This window comes from Channa argus, chromosome 11 (genome assembly GCF_033026475.1).
Source record: "Channa argus isolate prfri chromosome 11, Channa argus male v1.0, whole genome shotgun sequence".
NCBI lineage: Eukaryota > Metazoa > Chordata > Actinopteri > Anabantiformes > Channidae > Channa > Channa argus.
Window position 1 is genome coordinate 23917399 of NC_090207.1, and position 22787 is coordinate 23940185.

At 39.2% G+C, this 22787-nt stretch overlaps 3 protein-coding genes across 7 annotated transcripts; 2 read left to right on the plus strand and 1 right to left on the minus strand.

The window, feature by feature from the left end:
- On the minus strand, positions 1-4077 carry ogfod2 (2-oxoglutarate and iron-dependent oxygenase domain containing 2). The gene is made up of 7 exons (XM_067521989.1): positions 3798-4077; positions 3634-3690; positions 2718-2828; positions 2532-2631; positions 1711-1835; positions 1273-1530; positions 1-981 (listed from the first exon to the last, which is right to left on the minus strand). Exons 1-7 carry the CDS (start codon positions 3930-3932, stop codon positions 715-717), a joined length of 1053 nt encoding a protein of 350 aa, XP_067378090.1. The 5' UTR covers positions 3933-4077; the 3' UTR covers positions 1-714.
- Positions 4078-4920: 843 nt separating this feature from the next.
- Positions 4921-8855, plus strand: zgc:113436 (uncharacterized protein LOC503528 homolog). Of its 2 annotated transcripts, XM_067522135.1 has the most exons (9): positions 4925-5046; positions 5123-5267; positions 5802-5995; positions 6096-6207; positions 6323-6461; positions 6555-6609; positions 6698-6955; positions 7033-7149; positions 8267-8855. In XM_067522135.1, exons 2-9 carry the CDS (start codon positions 5210-5212, stop codon positions 8522-8524), a joined length of 1191 nt encoding a protein of 396 aa, XP_067378236.1. In that variant the 5' UTR covers positions 4925-5046; positions 5123-5209; the 3' UTR covers positions 8525-8855. The 2 variants fall into 2 exon arrangements, with proteins under 2 accessions (XP_067378235.1, XP_067378236.1); XM_067522134.1 differs by having other exon boundaries at positions 4921-5267.
- A 2474-nt stretch (positions 8856-11329) lies between these two features.
- Positions 11330-22453, plus strand: abcb9 (ATP-binding cassette, sub-family B (MDR/TAP), member 9). 4 transcript variants are annotated; one of them, XR_010915608.1, is made up of 13 exons: positions 11330-11522; positions 12138-12181; positions 12426-13090; positions 13604-13718; positions 14293-14423; positions 17882-18087; positions 18171-18368; positions 18490-18618; positions 18705-18893; positions 19404-19577; positions 19920-20079; positions 20465-20522; positions 20624-20705. XR_010915608.1 is itself a non-coding variant. In XM_067522122.1 (13 exons), the coding sequence occupies exons 3-13, from the start codon at positions 12427-12429 to the stop codon at positions 21225-21227; spliced, it is 2424 nt and encodes an 807-aa protein (XP_067378223.1). In that variant the 5' UTR covers positions 11334-11522; positions 12138-12181; position 12426; the 3' UTR covers positions 21228-22453. The 4 variants fall into 4 exon arrangements, 3 of the variants coding, with proteins under 3 accessions (XP_067378223.1, XP_067378225.1, XP_067378224.1); XM_067522122.1 differs by lacking the exon at positions 20465-20522 and adding an exon at positions 20907-22453 and having other exon boundaries at positions 11334-11522; positions 20624-20760; XM_067522124.1 differs by lacking the exons at positions 11330-11522; positions 20465-20522 and adding exons at positions 11708-11833; positions 20907-22453 and having other exon boundaries at positions 20624-20760.
- The last annotated feature ends 334 nt before the right edge of the window (positions 22454-22787 follow it).

Genomic DNA, 22787 nt, shown 5'->3' on the forward strand with positions numbered 1-22787 from the left:
TGACATATATATGTATTTATTTATTTATGGTATTAAAACTTCATTATTCCAAATCATGTGTGTTTCCTGTGTCGAGATCAGTATTTTTCCAGGAAAAAAAGTGCATAGCCAGCTCATGTTGGGTACAGGTGAAAGACAAGGTGTTTTTTTTTAAATCATCTTCCAGAATGTTTTAATGCTACATTTTGACCTATATGTGGTCTTTAGCCAGCATTCACCCAGTGACTGTCCCCTCACATTTAGTTTTACTCACAAATATATTACTTTATGAATTCTGTGTTTATAAACACAGATACCAACAGTCATTGACAGAAAAAAGTTGTGAAAAAAAATACTCCACCCCTCTAATTTGCTATATTTCCTTTAGGAAATATAGCAAATATCAGCTGCTGAATGTTCCAGTCAGCTTAATGCTTATTGTGCTGCAGTATACATTTACAACCCATTTTGGAAACAGATTTCTAAATACAATTCTAATATGAATCATTTGATTATGGAATACATTCAAAATGTGTCTTTAGAATTATTATCGGCCTCGCCCAGCGTAATCTTAATGAGTTGACCCACAATCAACTCCTAGGCCAAAATCATAATTTCATGAGCATTCATGAGAGGTAGCAGGACGCCTGGCACAGGGTCTTTGTCAATCCTGACATCTAGAACTCAAAACAACACACTGTGTTTTTAATAAAAGGCTGAGAGCAGCTGGTTACGTCACATCAACAGACAGGAAACGTTCCGTGGCGTTTCATCATGCTTGGTGAAGCCATCTGCGAAGCCCTCAGCTTCCACCAATGTCGGCCTGGTGTTACACATGGGGCACAGATTGTTGCGTTCCTGCGAGGCTCTCATCCAGACGATCAGGTTCCAGCGTTGGCCTGAGGAGATGGGCAGGGCCCCGTGCATATGCTGGCCCCGATGGAGGAGGCCCTCTGTCACCTTGTGTTCAACCTCTGAACACTCCGTCTCGCTTAAAGGCACCTACAGGAGCATTTTTATGTCAAAATGGCATCATTTACAACATAACAACATTACATAAATATTACGTAACTTGCTGACATGGTTTGTTTCCGATATGTATCTACAACTTAATTTTGACAAAAATCAAACTGTGCTTCTGTATTTTCCTATTAATTCATCAACACATTCCTGTGTTTTCCTATTAATATGTATGTGATTACCTTTTTTTTTTTTTTTTTTTTAAATCTCCTGATGACAATGTCTCCATGTTTGTTGATATTCTTAAAGCAAATGGCAGTGTGATAGTAGTACCTGTCTCATATCACCAAAGTAAAGGTTGCCCTCAGTGAAATCCTTGCCCAGGGAAACATTAAGAGTGACCTCTGCGTTGTCATAGTGATAGCTCAGGTCCAGGTCTTCATTCATGTCATATTTGACCACAAAGGCCTTGTGGCTGTCCAGACAACACCCCCCACACTCTGGATACAACAGGGACGTAAGCGGATGCAAGTACTGCTCACGGAGAGGGGTGAAGAAGCCCTCGTCAAAGCCCAGTTCATTCAGGAGGATCTGGGAAGTAAGAGCACAAGACAAAAATACAACTTGTGTATGAGGCGAGCATCCCATACACTTCACATATTTAATGTCCAAATGCAACTACAGCGGGCTGAGTGTCCAAATTTCGGGGCCCCTTAAAGATAAGAAATGAATGACTGAGCAATGATTAAATGGTCCTTTAAGTGCTTTTACCCCGTAGTGGTTCATAGTGTTTGGTCTTCCTTTAGGGGCTGAAGACTGCTCGAAGTGCTCCAGCTCCTCCACCAGCTCCTCGCAGAAGCTTTTTTCAAACACAGGGAAGCGATACACCCTCGGAGCTAAATCAGACAGATGGTAATGAAGTAAAGATGTTGCATCAAACACTTCATACCACAATATATCATTTAGGAGCTGTGACTGTTCAATCAACATATGAGACAACTTAGCCTCTTTTAGTGCTGCTATGCTTCAAATTAAGACATAAACTTTGATCCCTCTTTTTGCTGACACGTAACACTCAACTGACATTTATTTTCATTGCTCATTACGGAAAATATACAATATATAACTCGTTACTTGTTTTTCTGTTCAAATTAATATTATATTACCTATTACTCCCTGTCAAAAGTAACTTGTTGCATTACTCATTATATTACGCTTCCAAAGCCTTAGTGCCTGAAAGATGGAGAGTCACTAGTGGAAATGGGCAACATTTCATCCATCACATGCTGTATGCGATTGCTCGTTATAGCTGCTGTTGGCAATTAAAACCCAGTTTTAGCAATAATATTTCCAACAGACGTAACAGGGCTTAACTGTAATATCATTACTGGAACTTTAGTTAGTTCTATATAACTCTACATAACTTTTTAAACTACTTGTTACTGCTAAAACTACTAAATGCTGGATACAATTGGGTACAATAGTTTGCGTCCCCTTTTTTTGAAAAGTCCAAAAGAATAAAAAAAAAATAAAAAGGCATATGGTTGATTTCCATCCAGCCAAAGAGGAAATGAAAACACCTTCCAGCTCACCTGGCTCTTCCTCCAACAACGTTAGAACACCTTCTTTAGTGGCATTGCTGCTTTGACAATACTTGACAATCTGCTTAAACTTTGGTGCGAGGTAGGTCTCCTGAGGAGAGGAGTGCAGGTGCATCTAAGAGAGTGGTCATAACTTTGATCAAGGACACTGATAGCAGAGCCTGATGGCCTTATTACCTGCAGATGGTAGACATGAGGATGGAGGGGCTTGTAAATGTCTTTTACAGTAGCAGCTCTTTCAGCAGACATCACACTGAGACGCCTTCGTCTGTCCACTTCCTGTGAAATCTGATACGAGCAACAACACAGTTAATTACAGTGTGTTGAACAGGAATGTCCTCATATGAACACTGTGATCACATAATCACAAGTCCAAATTCATTTATTGTCAAAAGTAAAAGACTGCTGCTAACATTTATTATACACAGTGATTAATGAGTAGGTCAATAGGAAAATAGTGGGAAAATATCCACTGCATTTTCTAAAAGATTTCCTCTTTATAGTCTGACCCATAACGAAGCTGATAGTGACATCAAGAGCTTTAAAAAAACATAGTAAAAACATATTGCCTGATAGTAATTTTTGTTCAAACATAAACAATCTTCATAGGATGCCTGCATTTATTGTTGACCAAGATACAAACTTAAGAAACTAAACTTAACATATCACAGTGTTAAAATAAACTTGTCAGGTCTGTCTGCTCATTGAAGAAATGCCTTCTGAAATCTAAACTGGTATCTCAGTGCTGCATGTTCTTGTTACTTATCAGCTAGCATATCAATAGCATATCAGTCTCAAATGTTTTGTCGTTTCTTTTAAAATAAAATAAAATAAAATAAAAAACAAGAAAAGAAAACCTGAAATGTTGTATATAAGCAATTAAAAAATGTAATCTGAGTGGAAACATGTAATGTTTGAGCCATGTAACTATATTGAGGTATTTGTTTTTGTTCCTTTGATATTTCCCATTTGATGGTAGGCCAAACAAATACCATGTCAGCTCCTTCAATTAGTAGTCGCTCTCTCTCTCTCTCTCTCTCTCTCTCTCTCTCTCTCTCACACACACACACACACACACACCTTGTGATTTTACCTTGCTGAGCACATCCTCTAACTGTTGCTCTGTGACGCAGCCCAGCCTCCTCAGCAGCTGCGCAGAAACACACACATTACGAACCCAGCGATCGCAACGTGTACAAACTGCACACGTCGTTCCAAATACTTTTACTGCCATTAATATGCGTACTGTGTACTCACTGCCTGATAGTCCTGTCTAAACTGCTGCTCAGTTAGGAAGCGAACATGCAGCTTGTAGTCCTCCAGGAAAATGTTGTCAGTCGTGAAACATTTACAGATATAAAACTGGGGCTTTCCGTCTTCGTCGTTTGTCATTACTACCAGCTTTTAGGGACTTCCTCTTATAAAACTCAGAAAATGTAGCATGATATAATCAAAACTGTAAAATGACCAGAACTACACAGACACGCACACAGAACTATAAACACTATGAGCGTAGCAACAAACTACTAGCACTTCCGGTTCAATACAACGTCCTGAAAATAAAAGCTCCTCCAAATGACAACTAACTTCACAGCAAACATCCCTAGATTATCATTAGGCTTATTTTTAATTATTTGTTTTATGGGGCCAACTGTTTGAATAGGCATTATATAGAATACATAGAGATAGAGTTGCTGTTTCTGCCTTAAATTGAAGCAATTGTGAAACTACCTAGTTTTGAAGCAAACCGGAAGTATAGGATCTATTAATTAAACATGGTTAGCGTGCATTCCATATTAAATAAAACATTTTTAAAAATTTATTAAATCAAATTTAATTACATCAAATTAAATAAAATAAAATTAATTAAATTAAATGTATTGTCAAATGGACAGGGGTAGTTCATACATTCTAATCATACAGGACAGAAACAATAAATACACAAATATAAGTAGTATTTTTGAATGTAATGGAATCAGCATATAGTGTTTATGTATATCATTATGGGGTAAGGTACTGAAATTTCTGAAAATATATATATATTGATATGTGTTTTATTTATATGAAATTCCACTATTGAGCCTACAGCTTGTAATTACTTAAAGTGCCCACTAAATGGCTATGAACACAACTCCGTGAAAGCACCATAGATGTCCACTACTGCTACTTACTACCACTTCCTCCAGGGACACTGACATACTAAATAAACCTAAAGGGGACAGTGGTCGGTCTCATGGATGTCTTAAGAGAGATCTCTCAGTACAGCTGTTTGTCATAACACATGGTCCGTGGTTGCCCTGCCATTATTTTATTACGTAGGTTGTACTTGTCGTTATCGCTAGGAGGCGCAAGTGCAAAACATCGGATGTCAAGTGCTTCAATACAAAAGAAGAAGAAGAGAAAGGACACAAGCACACGTTTTGTATGCACATCCTGTTGAGATGTTGTTGTGGGTTTTCTATGTTTTTTAAGCCGTTCTGAGCACTATTGAGTATGCCGATCGGTGGTAAGCACATTGGTGTGTATTTGAGGTATATAGTAATAGTATCTCTGCTGAAATGTTAAGCGTGGAGTCGTTGCAGGTGGCTGAGGAGGAGGTGGTTGAATCCAGCTCCAATAAACTCGGTGATATTTACACCTTTGTAGCCAAAGGCTGCTTTCCTCAGACGATGAACCCTTTACGAAAGAAGAATCTCAAAAGATATGCCCAGAAATTTATAATCGACGGTAAGGGATATTTTCAAAGCATTCATTTGCCAGTGGAGAATGTCTCACGAGATTTCATTGTCAAAATCGTGTAAATGGAAGTTTAAAGCAAGTTTATAAAGTCTAGGACATAACGTGTCTTATCATCTAAATCTTTCGAACCCTGTAGTAAATTCGGCGTAGTAAATTAGTGGCTAATTTTAACCAGCACCCTCTCAGGCATATCCCTTTTAAAACTTAGTTTTGCTGCTTGTCAAGTTAACTTACTCTGCTTTGCAATAACAGTTAAAGTCAAACATTGGCCTTCTCTAGTAAAACGTGTCGTTTTGTACATAGAAGCTATGCCAAATACAATAATGACCGTCAGCTGTTTTCATGTTGATAAAGGTTTTATTCAGTAAAATATAATTCTTAGAGATTATCAAGCCAACATTAAATTCTACTACTCTATTGCAATTATTAATATACATAGTAGTCTTCTCATTTGCAGTAGTTAAGAAACTTCCTTACACTATCATTAGTTGTCAGGTTTCTCACATTTCCTCTTTATTCAAGAGGGCAAGCTCTACTATGTGGGACCCAAGAAAGAAGAGAAGAGGGAGGTGGTGATTGAGGCTGAGAGGAAGAGGCAGATTTTTCTTGACTGCCACTTCAGTGACATCGGCCATCACCTGGGCCAAAAGAAGACTGTCCACAGGATCCAGAGCAAGTACTACTGGCTGGGGATTATCAAGGATGTAGTGGATTGGGTACAATGCATCTATACATGTCTTTAGTTCTGTTAACATCACTGGCAGATAATGAGGATAATGTGTAACTTTTGTGGTGACTGATTTCTCCCTGTCTCAGATTAAAGTGTGTGAAACATGTCAGCACACGGAAAGGAATAAAAACCTAGCAAGAACAGTCCGGCCTATAAAGGTGGACGCACCCTGGGATGTAATTGGAGTTGACATAATAGGTTTTTACCTCACTTACTTCCATCAGAGGATATTTTTTTTATTTTATTTATTTATTTTTTCCTGCTTGGTTCAAACTATGAGACCTGTTGTCTGTTTTTCTCCATACTTCTCCAGGGCCTTTCCCAGAGACCCAACAAGGCAACACTTATATCACAGCCATCATTGACTACTTTAGTAAATGGCCAGAGGCTTTTCCAGTGCAGAAGCCGGATGCTCTTTCTGTTGCAAGATGCATCTCCAAATGCATATACAGGTAGATCTTACAGGAATAAAAGATCCCTACTTTTTGTCAGTGTGGTCTTAATACACTTAATATTTTTACTCATTCTGCTCTCTGGTTTATCAGGTTCGGGGCCCCTAAAACTATAGTATGCACACAGAATACCGTTTTCTGTGATGAAGTAAGTGATAGAGTTAATTCACATATAATAAGCGCTGGTGTGATTTATTAATTTTTATTTTGTCATGATTTTATGGATGTGTTCCCAGGTGACAAAGTTGCTGTGCGACAAGTGGAGCATTGTGCAGAAGGTTTCCCCTGTGGATCAACCTCAGCTTAACCCTCTTCATGACTGCACAAGTCCTTTACTGAAGGAGGCCATCGTGCAGATGGTGACGGAAAAGCAGTCCGAATGGGATGATTTTGTGGATGCTGTGCTGTTTCTCTTCAGAACATCCACCAACCCCATGACAAAGTTCACCCCTTATTCCCTCATGTTCAACAGGAAAGCTAATTTACTAAATGAGGTAAGATGGACTGTGAAAAACAAAAAAATGTACTCCTGCTGTTCAATTTAGCACACTAATTATATTCTCACCTGTAGAATACACTGAGCCTGCTGAATTTTGATGACCAAGAGCAGGATATGTATTCCATAAAGGAGAAGGCATCCACTTACATGACCATTATGCAGGAGCAACAGAACTCAGTTAAGCAACTGGTAAAGCACTTTTTATTTCATATTCTTTAAATCTAATTAGATCCTGGTGAATGTTGCATGCATGCAAAGTTCAAAAGTGATGATTCCCACTTTTGTGTCTTTAATTTTACATGAGAAAGTAGCTCTACTGTCTTAAAGAATTACAGTAGTTGATACACTTTCAAGTCTGTCATAATACAATAGTCACATGACTGTACATAGACCAAAGGAGCTGTTGTCTTCAGAGATCCGTGAAGAGATGTATTATTACAATCTAGCATTTTAATATCTGTTTTATTATCTAGCGTCTAAAAATTTATTTGTAAAGCGCCAAGTATATATGCTACAACTTTCATACAGTCATTTAAATAATTTTTCATATACAAATATAATATTCTTTGTGGAATCAACTAAGCATGTTGTTGCATTGTGTATGATACTTGGTGTGTTACATGGCAGAAACGTGATACATATATTCACCACTAATCACTAAGGCTCAATAAATATTACATTATATTAATTATTTAGGATACAGAGGTATCACTATAATAACGTGTGTTATTAGTTACATAGCGAGATCCAGAAAATTAATTTTTCTTCCTAAGAAAGGGAGGACATTTTGGTGAAATGAAGACCTTTTAGCAAGACCTCAAAACTCTAAAGGGCCATTTCAAGTTTCAGGCTTGGTTTCGGTTTTAAAAAGTATTGCACACTGTAACTTTATTTGTTAGAATTAGGTTAGATTAGGATAAGGGTGAGGGTTAGGCATTTAGTTGTGATGCTAAGTTAAGGGATGCATTATGTCAATAATTGCTCCCACAAATATAGAAAGACGAGAGAGTGTGTGTGTGTTTGTTTTTTAACATGGTGTGGCCCAAAATGTGTAGACAAACTAACCAGGTAGGGTTATGGGTTCAGAACTGAATTTTACTGTACTGACACGCTTTAAAGTTGTGTGTGTTTGTATGTTACATAACAGTAAATGTAATAATAGAAATGTTAACAAAAGCATTCGTACTGTTTGGGCTTTCATTTGCTAACTTGTTAACAGTGTATGGCATACGGTATATGGAGACAAATTCTTCAGCACAAATGTTTTTATTTTTACCATCTCTTTCGGTTTGTTTCCAACTTTCAGGTTTGGGCCAATATGAATGCAGCCTACAAACAAGAGAAGAAAAAGAATGTGAAACGCAGGGCACATAACATGCCCTCAATGACCTTTAAATTAGCAGATCCTCTTTTCGGCGCAAGGGACTCACCTTCCCCTAAAAAACTGAAAGAGAGTTTATTTTTGTCTTTTCCTGTTGAGACAGTGCTGGCCACTGAGCAAAGCAGCTCAGAAGACATAAAGACGGCATTAGCGTATCACTTGGCTGGATCCGATGTCCACTGAGGAGGACAATTTGTTAAGACAGCAGAGAAGATGCATCAGAGCAACACGACTCAATGTCGTCATGAGCTGAACAGGTCTTGGACAGAAGATCCAGATGTGTTGCTACCAGCTCTCAGTCAGCTGAAGATGCTGCAGCTTTATGTTTCACTTGTAGATGAATCTGAATGTCAAAGAAACTGAATCCACCTGGCTAAAGAAAGAGTTAAACACTGGCCTACATTTCCCTGCAAAAAGTGTTTCCCATGAGAATGTTGTCAAATTGTTTTAACTTTGTCATACAATCAATTTTTAAGCTACAATGTTTTAAAATATATATATTGTTTGATTTGTGTCCCCTTGTTGTGTAGCATGTTGTTTCTCCACCAAATCAAACCAAAAAACATTAGACTTTTTAGCTCCTTACATGTCCTATATGCTTACAGCCAGGCAGCTTTGCTTAGCATTTGCTGCTGGGTAACTCATGTTCAGAGCCATATATGGTTCTGTTTTATGGAAAAGAGCAAGAAATTGTATTGATGAGAACATGAATCCAAATAGTAAAAGTGTAGCTGTAATGAGCTAAAAATGCTGTGAAAACTTTGGAATTATTTCAAATTTGTTACTATAAAAGTATTGTTTTCGCACTTAAGATACCCTGTTATTTGGAAAAAAGCGATTACTTGCACTTTTAAAGGGGTTAGATTTTAATATTGATATTTAAACATCTTCAATTAGTTAGAAAAATACTGATCTATGACATAGGATCTTAAATTGTGTTTTTATGTACAATTATTCACCTTCTGAAAAAAGCCACCCTGGACCCAGATGTCTTTCTAAAGTGCTGGAAAAAGCTGTCACCATTCAGCTTCAGGACCATCTACAGCTACACAGTCTGTTTGAAAAATTTCAGTCAGACTTCCACTCCAACCACAGCACAGAAACGGCTCTGGTCAGGGTCACAAACGACCTTTTGATGGCAGCAGATGCTGGCTATGCCTCTCTACTCATTCTACTCGACCTAATTGCAGCCTTTGACACAGTGGATCCCCGCATCCTACTCAGTCGACTCCACTGTGACGTTTGACTGCGTGGTACTGCCTTGGACTGCTTCACCTCCTATCTTTCTGGGAGGACAGAATATATCAGCCTAGGTAGTGCTAAGTCCCGGACGCTTCTTGTCACCTGTGGTGTCCCTCAAGGGGCCTTTGTCCGACCGATCCTTTTAATTATATATATGCTCCCCCTCGGTCGTGTCAACAGCCGGCATTGAATCTCTTTCCATTGCTATGCTGATGACACACAGCTTTAAGACCGACTCAACCCCCTCTGATTTATCTTCATCAATGTCATCACCGCTATCCACCCTGACCACATGCCTGGAGGGTATAAAGGCATGGATGAGCCAAAACTTCCTGCAATGCAACAGTTCAAAACCTGAAGCCATACTGGTTGGCACATCACATCAGGTCCAGTCATCTCTCATAAACACCTTCACCTTTTCCGGACAAGATATTCCCCTCTCATCTACAGTTAGCCTGGACCCTTACCTTACATTTATTAACCACATTAAATGCTTGTATGTAAATTATCTTTTTTCCACCTCAAAAACATTGCTAAACTCTGTCCCAGTTTCACCCTATCTGATGCAGAAAAGCTCGTCCATGCCTTTGTATCCTCCACTCTTTACTATTGCAACACACTGCTCATCTGGATTCCTGGCAAGAGTCTTAAAAAGCTCCAGCACATACAAAACAGCGCTGCCAGGATCCTTATGAGAGCTTGCAAAAATGAGCATATCACCCCTATCCTCAAGCCCCTTCACTGGCTCCCAGTTTCCTCCAGACTTCAATATAAAATTGTGTTACTTACTCATCAGTGCATCCATGGCAACGCCCAGGCCTACTTCAAGGAGCTTATAACCCAAGCAAACTTTGTCACACAATCTCCATTGTACAAGCACCGACTTATCCCCAGCTCTAACGGACTATGGGAGATCGAGCTTTCTGCTCAGCTGCCCCCAACCTGTGGAACTCCCTTCCTGAACATTTGAAGGCTCCACAGACTGTAGCTGCTTTTGAAAAGCAGCACCTAAACACCTATCTCTTCAAGATGGCTTTTTAATAACTGGTCGTTTCTTGTGTAGGGATAATGTTTATATGTTTTATGCTCCCTTTTTCTTATAGCACTTTGAAATTTGTTTTTTAATAAAAAGTGCATTATAAATTAAATGTATTATTATTATTAAACTAAAAGTGCAAATACAATCCTAATTTAGTACCACTCCAAATTCTTTACTGAAGATACAAAGTTCAACATTTGGTACTTTATAACAATATATTAAATCTAATAAAGATAACAGTAATCTCAATCATGAATAAATAAAGGCCAAGAATCTCCAGAAACAGCAGCTGGTAAAGGTGAAGCTAATTTTAACCAATGTCTGATGGTTAATTCATAATAAAAAAAATATTAGCTGATTGTATATATTGAGAACCTGCATCTCCAAAGTAACAAACATCATCGATAAAAGAGGTAAATGAACTGTACTGGAGTAAAGGTAGTAAAGGAATCATAAATGGAAATACCAATAAAACACACACTTAAGTATAGTACTTCAGTAAAGTACTGCTTACCCATCGAACATTATTAATGTATGACACACTATCACACGAATCATGGTCATTTTTACTCTGTCACTATTTGAAAATGAGATTTCCGTTTATTTTACTTGAGTTTTTTCCATTACACTGTGGAAGCTCACTAAAGATTTTCAACTTTCACCTTCATTTTTATCTCTTATCACCTCTCGCCACAATTATTTCACCTGTTGGGAGGAGACGCGCACAATATTCGCTTCCGCAACCACAGGGACAAAACAAGAGATGTGTAGGATGTAATTGCGTGCATTAAAGCATTGTTTATTATTTCATTTGTGAAAGGCAAGCAAGTTTGGAAGTTTGAACGTGTACAATAGTAAAGATTTTTCGAGTTTGCTGACCTCAAACTATTCATCATACAGGTACGTTAGGTTTGCACAGACTTTAAATGTCGTGTCTACATCATGGGATACTGTGAGTTTATACTGAACTCACTCGTGTACCTTTGATGGTAGGGGGATTATTCTCCTTAAGCAATTACATGAAATGACATCTTACACAAAAAACGTTGTAGTATTAGCGCGTGATCGTGATTAAGACAGGTACGTCAGATACCGTCCCGCGTGACTCCTCTGTGTGACAGAAAATCTCTAATACCGGTGTACACTTCACCGACGGTCACGTGCAACAACAACCTGAATCAAGTAGAGACCTGGATGCTGGCGCCGAGCAAGTACAATTGTCTTTATGCTGCTGTTGTTGCTTTATGATTAAAATAGACAAACTATAGTCAAATATCAAACGTTCCTGCAGACACCTTGGCTGGAACGTAATAGCATGGACGAACGTGTGTGCAATTGAACGCCTGCTATCAGCTAGCGCTAACTTGCATTGCTAGCTAACAGTGCAGTAGAAAAGGTGATAGAGTGACGTTGCAGCCTTACAGGAAAACCATTCTCCGCGCAGTGACAGCTTAAATTAGTTACTAACAGTTATACATGATATAATAACCTATTAACTCGCCTTACTTCCCCTAGGTACGAGTCATCGACGGCAGGAAGTAAAGCCCTCCAAAATAAAGGTAAGTTTAAAAAAACTATAGCAACTATTGCCAGTTTTGGAGTCTTTTCTGCTCAAGTTCAGTCTTATCTATTATATTCTCGTTAATGAATGTAAGTCCTATTTAAGTTTTCGTGGTATTTCTTGTATTTTATGCAAGCTGCTAACCTCCTTGAATTTTATTTTGAAAGCTGCAATGTGTCATTAATTTGGAAAGCTTAAAAACTGCAACACATAACGTCCCATTACTCTGCCTTTATGATCAGCATGAGCATCACAGTATCTGTGGGCTGCACTGTGTTGTACATCCTGCTGGACATCGTCATCACCACTGTACTATATGCACATGGATTAAACTTAAACATCTTCAAAAATGATGCCCTGGACTTTAACATTCACCAGTCAGCGCTGGACCTCTGGGGTACTGTGCTGCTCCGGGCCTCCCTCCTACTGGGAGCCTCCATAGGCGTCTCATGGAACAAGGAGGAAGGTCCACCACGGGTCACTAGCCTGAACAACCTCATTCTCCTCTTCTGCCTCATCATTGTCACCTACACCCTGGCCAAGATGCTGATGCTTACGGAGCTGGATTCTCTGAGCCACCGGCCCTGGCCCCTGACCCTGATATGCTGGACTTGTGTCTCCTGTCTGGCTGTCACACTGCTCTGGAGGCTGCTGGGAAAGGAGTCTAAACCAGTAAGCTACCAAAACAGCATCAGAAGAGGACTGGGCACCAAGGACACAGAGAAGCTGATGGAGACAGCTGATGAGGAGGAGCAGGAGGAGAGTAGGAAGACAGGGAAGGAAGAGAGAAGCCAGGAGAAGGAAAACACTGCCTCTGGGGCTACACTTGGACGTCTGCTATCATACTGCAGGAAGGATTCTGAACTGCTGTCCATTGCTGTTCTCTTCCTTCTCATCTCTGCTGTGTGTGAGTGTTCTTTACATATATAAAACAGTGCATTGACAGTGATTACTGCTGTCTGATATGACGGTTGTGTTAGACAGAGAAACAAACATGAAAGATGTAGTGCATTTATGGATATGGTTTAGGACATATTACACAGTAACCAGTATAATAAGCTTCAAAACAATGTTTCAAATGTGTGACCACTATGCCAAAATATTACATTAAGACCACATGATGAAGGGCTTCATCTAAAAGATACATTTTATTTTGAATTTGTCTACATTGTTTCATATATTCAGATTTTGTAATATATTCAGATATTTTAAAATTTTAATTATTTGGTCAATGAAAACTGACCATCACAATATTCAGGGGCCCACAGTTGCTCGTTTTCTTCAACTAATTCTCCAAAACTAAAAGATATTGAATTTATTATAGCATAAGACAAAAGCAGCCAAAAAAAAGCACATGATACGAATACTTTTAGCTCAAATTCATTTAGGAAATTCTGAAATTCTCTCCCTTTACATACAGGTGAAGCATTCATACCATACTACTATGGGAAGGCCATAGACAGCCTTGTGGTTTACAAGAGTATGGAGTACTTTGTTAAACCTGTGCTCACAGTGGCAGTACTGGCGTTAGCAAGGTGAGTATGTGCACAGGTTATCTTCTGATGGGGAACCTAGCAGTAATTATGGGAGAGGGGTTGGACATCGTGCATGGGATCACTATGATCATGTGTGTATTTTCAAAATAAAATGACTGATGTAAGAGACAATAAATTTGGCATTTGTTTTTAGGAAGCACTGAAGCACCAACATCTTAAGACTAGATGCAAGATTCAAAAAACTTTATTGATCCCATAGAGAAATTGTGTTGGCTTGTTACAGCTGTTCTCCACGTGAAAAGTAGAAAGGAAGGAAAAACTTCCCCCAAACCACGACAATAAACAAGTACAAGTAAAAACTACTGATCAATAAGTAAGAAAAATCCCAGCTAGAGGAGTAAACATAAATGAAATAAAAATATTACATAAAATAAAAACAATACTATTTGTCTAATACTATTTACTCCCCCTCCTTTTAACAGAAGGGGATGAGTTGAAATATATCATTTTATAATGTTATGCTATAATGTTTTATTTGGTGTAATTATCATTTTTATTTGTTGAAAAGATTTATTTTTCTTCTCCCCTTTTCTCTTTTATTCCTTCTCCTCAGTTCACTTGCAGTGGGAGTGCGTGGAGGAGTCTTCACCCTGACATTTGCTAGAGTAAACCTTCGGCTCAGAAATCATCTCTTCAGAACTTTGATGAAGCAGGAGATTGCCTTCTTTGATGAAAACCATACAGGTGATACAGGAACACTATCAACACATCCCTCCCTCTACCTTCAACACTAATTGCTTTCTGCCCTTAAAGGATAACTTTGGTCATTTTCTAAATCAATATTATTGTTCTCAATCACCATACAGATAGTAAAGCCAACTTCTACTTTCCTCTCGGCTTTTCCCTTTTAGTGGTTGCCACAGCGAATCGTGTGCCTCCATCTAACCCTGTCCTCTGCATCCTCTTTTCTCTGTCAACTAACTTCATGTCCTCTCTTACTACATCTATAAATAACCTCTTTGGTCTTCTTCTAGAACTTCTGCCTGGCAGCTCCAACCTTAGCATCCTTCTACCAATATATTGACAGTCTCTCCTCTGAACATGTCCAAACCACCTCAATCTGGCCTCTCTGACTTTATCTCTAAATCATCTAACATGAGCTGTCCCTCTGATGTCCTCATCCCTGATCCTGTCCATGCTCATCACTCCCTAAGAGAACCTCAACATCTTAAGCTCTGCTACCGCCAGCTCTGCCTTCCGTCTCTTCTTCAGTGCGTCTGTCTCTAAGTCGTACAACATCACTTGTCTCACCACTGTCTTGAACACCTTTCCTTTCCATTGTTGCTGATACTAATCTTTGCTACTTCCTGCTCCACACCAGTCACCTCTTCTACTCTTCGTTCTCATTCATTTTCCTCATTCATCAACTCTTCAAAGTTTTCCTTCCAACTTCCCATCACACTCGTGGCACCTGTAAATACATTTCCATCCTTATCTTTAATCACCCTAACCTGCTGAACATCCTTCCCATCTCTATCTCTTTGTCTGGCCAACCTGTACAAATCCACCTCTCCCTGTTTAGTGTCCAACCTAGCATACAAGTCCTCATATGCTCTTTGTTTGGACTTTGCCACCTCTACCTTCACCTTACGCTGCATCTCCCTGTACTCCTGTCTACTCTTTTCTCTCCTCTCAGTGTCCCACTTCACACAGAGTACCCTCCTACCTTTCTCTCTGATCATATTAGTTGTAGTGGTGCAGTCATCTGGAAGCACCTCCTGACCACCCAGAAGCTGTCTCAGTTTTTCCCTGAAAACTACACTACATTTTTCCAAGCCATGACATGACCTCCACTGTGTTTCACTGATGAGCTTAGATGTTCGGGATCATAAGCACATCCTTTCTTTCTCCAAACATTAGCCTTTCCATCACTTTGGTAAATGGTAATCCTTGTCTAATCAGTCCTTAAAATCTTTTTAAGGACTTTTTAATTTTTGAGGCTCCTCTCTGTACTTTATGGCAAATTCCAGCCTTGCCTTCAGATTCTTCTTGCTAGTAAGTGGTTTGCATCTTCTGGTGTAGCCTCTGTAATTTGGTTCATGAATTCTTTTGCGAACAGTTGATTGTGATTACTTTACTCCTGCCCTCTGGAAACTGTCACAGATGTCACTAACATGGGGTTACTGTGGAGCATAAAAAGCATTAAAAGTCATTAAATTGATTTTGAAATTAAGGCCTTAAATGGCTTTAAAAAGGAATACATTTGATTCTCAGAAGCAATACAAATTCTTTCGGCAGTTCTGACAAATACTTAATTCCTTGTCTACCCCTTATCCAGGGGAGAAAAATACTTTCGTTCGTAATTCGATCTGTACATTGGCGTGAACATCCGGAACTCAACACAATGAATCATTGCTTCCGAGCCGGGTGGTGCAAAATTATCAGACAAGTCGACGTTTGGAAATACGAGCAGTCTTCGAGCATCGTGTCTGAACATTGTAGTAACATTGAACATTGAGTAACATTGAAGCGTTACTGGTACGCATCTAATGAAGGTGTTTTAGAGTTGTTCCAGGAAATGTTTCCGGGTTCAGAAATAGCCAAGTCTTTTACTATTGGAAAGGACAAATCTAGCTCCATTTTAAAGTTTGGAATTGCCCCAGTTCAAAAAGGAACTGATTTCTGCAGTAGACAATGCAGGGCCATTTGTGTTGATGTTTGATGAAAGTTTCAACGTGTCAACCAAAAATAAACATCTAGACATCCATGTTCGAAATTTAATGACTGAGGATCTGGTGCATAATTTCAAAGTAAGTAGGGCTTCTATAGCCTGGACCAGGACCAGATACAGGATCTACCTTGATGAAGAGGGAGGGTGTAATGCGTGGAATGAAAAGCTTTGGAAGATGATCTGGGAGAACTGAAAAAGAAAAAAAGAGGCACTGATGGTGGTGTGCAACAGCCTTAAGAAGGATGCTGATCATATAGCTGAGAAGTTTAAAAACAAATCCAGCACACTCATGGCTCAAATTATAACAGAATCTAATATTGTAAGGAAAAGATAGAGGGACAAATGCAATAACCTAAATAATATCAAGTCAGAATTGCAATCAAAAGCTAGTGAACTAAGACACATGCATTCATTCTCTTCTGTTCCGGTTGTTTTTTGCATTTAATTTTGAAAGCATTAAAAATGGCATTAAAAACCATTAAATTAGATTTTCTGGTTTCTGCAGAAACCTTGTATCAGTTGTTTGAGTGTCTTACTTTACAGCTTTTCTTTTCTTTTCTTTCCGCTGGTGTTTACCTTGGCCTACCCAATCGACCCAGTACTCCAGTGTTTTGTTTCTTCTTCTGGTCATTCCAAATGGCTGTACTGGCTATATAAACAGCTCTCTGGTTTTTTCGTGTTGGTTACACCTCTTAATTATAAATGCAGTCTAATCAGGCAAAACCTGAAACCGAGCATAGTCATTCAGTTCTACGTATTGTTTGAATTATCAATGTCATAGGACACACCTGGGCAACAAAACACACCAGTGAGTCATGTTCCAATAATTTTGCTCACATGAATAATGCATGGGTTCTGTTCGAATACTTTTAGAGTGAAGTGTATGTTCACAATATTTTGGACAATATAAATAATTTAGAAAATGACCAAAGTTATGCTCAGGAGTAAGAGCAATATTTCAACCCCAAGGATGTTGGTTCATGTGACAGGCTCCTCCTATCGCATGTCGATTTGACCTTGAGCAAGACACTGAACCCCAAGTTTAGCTAATTTAGTGTGATGCCAGTGAGTGTGTGTGTGTGTGTGATTGTGAGTGCAGATGAAGGAGTATAAAGCATTTTGGGTACTGATAAGGTAGAAAAGCAAGTGCTCTTGTTTTCTGCTTGTGTGGGACAAAGAAAGCAAAAGACCTGGGCCCACGGATATACAAACTGGAAACAAAACAGTGTTAGCTTACCATTTTCACACTACTCTTACTCACCACAAACGGCTTAGAACGACTTCTAGTAGTTCTGTTTCAACAACAGTGCAAGTTGTACTGATGTTGTTGTTAGACCAAAAAGCCATGATGATGGTGATGATGCTGGACACATCACAAAGACTGCGCTGACCGAAATCCAGATATCAGCTTGCTGTATCTTCTTTAGCGAAGAAGCAGTTCATCTAATGTTATTACTGTACATCCCTATAGGTGACATCCTTTCACGTCTCTCAGCTGACACCACCCAAGTGAGCGACCTCATCTCCCAGAATGTCAACATCTTCTTAAGGAGCACCATCAAAGGGGCTGGCTTCTTCATCTTTATGTTTAGGATTTCCTGGAAGCTCACGTTGGTGTTCATTATGGGATTCCCTTTTATCGCCCTTGTCTCTAGAATTTATGGCAAATACTACAAGGTAGACTAGTTTTGGGTTTGTGTTGACCTTTACTTTAGCAGATAATAATAAAGTAATGTCTGCGCTTTACATTTGTTTTACAGAAACTAACCAAAGGGGTGCAAACAACTCTGGCAGAGGCTAATAAAGTTGCAGAAGAAACCATTTCAGCAATGAGGACAGTACGCAGCTTTGCCAATGAGCATGGGGAGGCTGAATCCTACTACACCAAGCTCTTAGTCATGTTCAGCCTCAATAAAAAACAAGCTCTGGCTTATGCTTTTTACATGTGGTCCAGTTGTGTAGGTATCAAAAGTTGTCTTGTGAAGTAAGACCTAATGATTTGTTCCAACAAAATTATCTGTTTTTTGATACTTGTATGTCAAAATGAGCGCATCAGTAAGATTTGGGTATGTCTCCTAGATCTCGGAGCTTGCTCTCGAGGTTGCTATCCTCTACTATGGCGGCCACCTTGTAGTTACCAGTCAGATGACTAGTGGTGCTTTGATTTCTTTTTTTATATATCTGCTTGAGCTGGGAGACTGTCTAGAGGTATTTAATCTATTTGACAAACTTTCATCGTGTATCCATAAAAACGCTTAAAAGATAACAATGCACCTAAATTATGTCTTTTACAGAGCATTTCATCAGTGTACACAGGCCTCATGCAAGGAGTTGGAGCTGCTGAGAAGGTTTTTGAGTATCTGGACAGAAAACCCAAACACTCAGCTGATGGCACGGAGGCTCCAGACAAATGCTCTGGTCTGGTTGAATTTAAAGACATCACGTTTGCCTACCCAACACGCCCTGAAGCTGAGATTCTCAAGGTTCGTTCTAAAGGGTTCTTGCTTCTACAGTGTGCTGTTTAATACACTTTTACCAACTTGTTAATGTGGCAATATACTGTAGAGAATGTGAGGTTACATCACATCATGTTAACTGTTGGGGGGCGGGAACACCCTCTTGTAAGGTATGTGCTCAGCCTGCTGCAATTTTTACAGTGGGTTACTTCCCTGTTTTTTTTTGGCTAAATAGTTGTTGAAATTATTCAGATTTGATGGAGATGAGGCAAAGGTGAGGCAGCACTACTCCACTGAACTAAAGAACTATGGCAGTAGCACTGACCTACCATGATGCCAGATGCCAAAGAACGTCACAACAGAGATTCTTACTCATCAGCAGAAGGGCAGGGGTATCCTCACAAGATGGTGCACATAAAAATTCAATCTGGCTTGACTTTGCACACTTTATTCAGCCAGGTTAAGATTGCACAAAGATTAGATTTTTGAAGATTAAACCAATTCTTTTAAGGTTAAAAGATCACTTAACTTTTGTAGGGAGTGTCATTCACTCTACAGCCTGGAGAGGTCACAGCCCTTGTGGGACCTTCAGGCAGTGGAAAGAGCTCCTCTGTGAGTCTGCTGGAAAACTTCTACCTTCCTCAGCAAGGCCAAGTGATGCTAGATGGACAGCCTGTACAAACTTTAAACCATGACTACCTCCACTCTAAGGTCTGTCTACAACAGTATAAAGGAAAGGGTTGGGGGATGATGTTCTTTGAATGGATGAGGCTGGCGTGATTCTACATCTTTGTTATTGTTTCCAATCTCAGAAAAAAAGCTCTGCTATAACTGTATTTGCCTCTGCACTCAGCCCCAAGTCCAGTTATTCTTACTATGGCTATAAAAGGAGCATGCTACCCAGAGCAATAGTTGGGGCTCACTAATGTGTTTTAAATTGTTTTGACACAGATTAATAAGATATACAGTATATAAGGCTCTTGCTACATTTTGGCCTGATTGGTTATGGTATTTCACACATAAAGCCATCAATTTGCTGTTTTGTTTCTGCAGGTGGCTCTTGTTGGCCAGGAGCCTGTGCTGTTTGCCCGGACTGTGAAGGAAAACATTACCTATGGTCTGACTGATGTCCCAATGGAGGATGTGGTGCAAGCAGCCACCAAAGCTAATGCTCATGAGTTCATTAGCAATCTCCCTAAAGGCTATGAGACAAGTAATTATTCATTCTATCTATATGTACAGTACAATCAGCTACTGATGTAATATGTTATTACTGGAACCCCAATGCTAATCCCCAATGATTTGCATAACTAAACTGTAGGAAGCAAATGGTAGAAAAGTGCTGATTAGTGGTTTTTATTTAACCATACCTAAACTTGCATAAATTAGCTAACTCTAATACAATTTTCAGTTAAGATTAAATGGGATTCTACCTTCCTTCATACTACATATCCCTGGGCTCTTTCATCAGCTCATACAGTCTTTTCTATTCTTGTTATGCCAGTGACACACAGGTCTTCCTGTCCTTTTTCACCATATGACTCTACTTTCTCATTATGCATTTCTGCTTGTCTCTTTTTCATTTCTGCTTGGATAAGAATAAGACAACATCAGCATCAACCGAGGATCTTCAGTGAATGTCTATTGTATATTTGAGTACGATGGAGCCATGCTTGGGAAAATTGTTGTGTACGATACAGCTAACTATTTAAACAGTTAGTGTGTGTGACTGTTGACATAGGTGCTTTTTTCCCCAGGTGTTGGAGAAAAAGGCACCCAGTTGTCGGGGGGGCAGAAACAAAGGGTGGCCATTGCAAGAGCTCTCATTCGCAAGCCACGCGTACTTATCCTGGATGAGGCGACCAGTGCTCTGGATGCCGAAAGTGAACACATAGTACGTAAACTGCAACATTTAACAAATCCAAATGACATCTGGCATATAAGAAATTGACAAAATGCTGCATGGGTGAATGAGATAATGTGTCAGAGAGGTGTTGGTTTTAGTGACTGTTCCGTTAATCTCTACCATATCTACTGCAGGTTCAGCAGGCTCTGAACAACATCATGCATGAGCATACTGTGTTGGTGATCGCTCATCGCCTTAGCACAGTAGAGAAGGCGGACAACATCCTAGTGATGGACAGGGGCCGTGTAGCTGAACAGGGATCTCACAGTCAGCTGATGGCCAGTGGGGGGCTCTACTGTAAGCTGGTCCAGAGGCAGGTCCTTGCCATTGAGACAGATGCAGATGTCCTCAACCCATCGAAAAATCTCAGATCGGATGGAGGGTGTCAGCAGAGAAGACCAAGCAGCAGCAGCAGCAGCAGTGGAAGTGGACCTGAGCTTAGTGCTCTTTACTGAGAACGAACTGCAGTGTGTGCAAATGAAAGTGGACTGTGTTAAAACCATACAAATATAGAAGATTCATTAACTAAAGATTGAGGTGACTCCCTATTTTTCAACTTGCTTTCTATGATTTTAGTTTGTAGAGTACATCTCTCTGTTTCTAGCTCAAACACTGCCTCCAGATGATTTCATAAGCAATGGTTTTTAGTTTAGCTGATGTCATCTGGTTGCATTTCCCAAACTAGAACCATAGAAACAAGTTGAAAATGTGAAATAAAACATTAAACTGTTTACAAAAAGGTCAAAAAACTCCACTGATTCACCTTGATATATGTATCTGATCAAATGACCATCATTTCAGGTGAAGACCCACTTATATATGAATTGAGCTATATTATTAAGTTTTAAATATAGAGTCTAAAAGGGTTTACGTTGAAAGTGGAAAACTTTCAACCGGTTTTCTGATCAGTGGTTTGACTCCCAAGTTGCAGCCCAAATTGCTCTTGGTAGGTCAATTGAAGACCTTGAATGGCAGCCGCCATTATTGGAGTGTGAATGTAGGATGTGAATGGGTGAATGTGAAGCAACATTGTAAAGTGCTTTAGATTAAAGCACTATACCATAGCATAATTTATCACAATTTGAATGTACTCAATAACTGATATAAAAGCTTTATGGAAAGGCATTAATGCTGTTTAAGACTGAAGGTCTGTATTTTTAGATGTTGGGCTGTAAGGATCGGTGCTTTTTTTTTATACCTTTATTTTGATATTATAAAGTGAAGGGGTAAACAGGAAATGGGTAAAGAAGAGAGACATGCAGCAAAGATTCCCAACCAGACTCAAACCCTGAATGCTGCAGATACATAACATGCGCTGTTATGCTTTGGCTACCAGAGCACTCCTATTATGTTTTTCACAATTTCTTTGAGTATAAGATTTTTCTTTTTTGCATATATAGATTGTACAGCAGGTGTGTGAAATACATGATATTTATTATTATGCCTGTTTCTAATATGTAAAACCACAGGTAAGTGGTACAATAAGTAAGAAGAAAAGACAGGCACATTTGTCTTTGGCCCTGAACGCACTAGAGATATTTATGATTCCCCAGGGATGAAGATTTGATTAAAAGGTAGCACCACAGATGTATATTATACTTTAATGAACAATGTATGTAATGAACACTGTAAGAACATACTGTGTGTTGTTCTTAATGAACATAAATATGGTCAAACGCCATATGCTGCATTCACTGTCTCCTTTAGATTTCAGCCTATAGAAACATGAGCTTACTAGTGACCCACTTTAACAGATCAAGAGACATGGGTAATATTTGGGGGGTATTTTATGTAGTGTAATGTTTTCACTCCTAGAAATTATGCATTATATTTATAAAATGAAACTAGTTTATATCAAAATATTAATTGTCCCAGCCTCTTAAATGTGAGGAGTAGCAGGAGTTCTCTGTTTTATGTGAGGCTGAACCACTTGTCATAAGGATTTGGACTGTTTGTTTGGTAACACAAAAACTGTAAAAACCTAACTCTAACTATGAGAAGGACTAGTAAGAAAC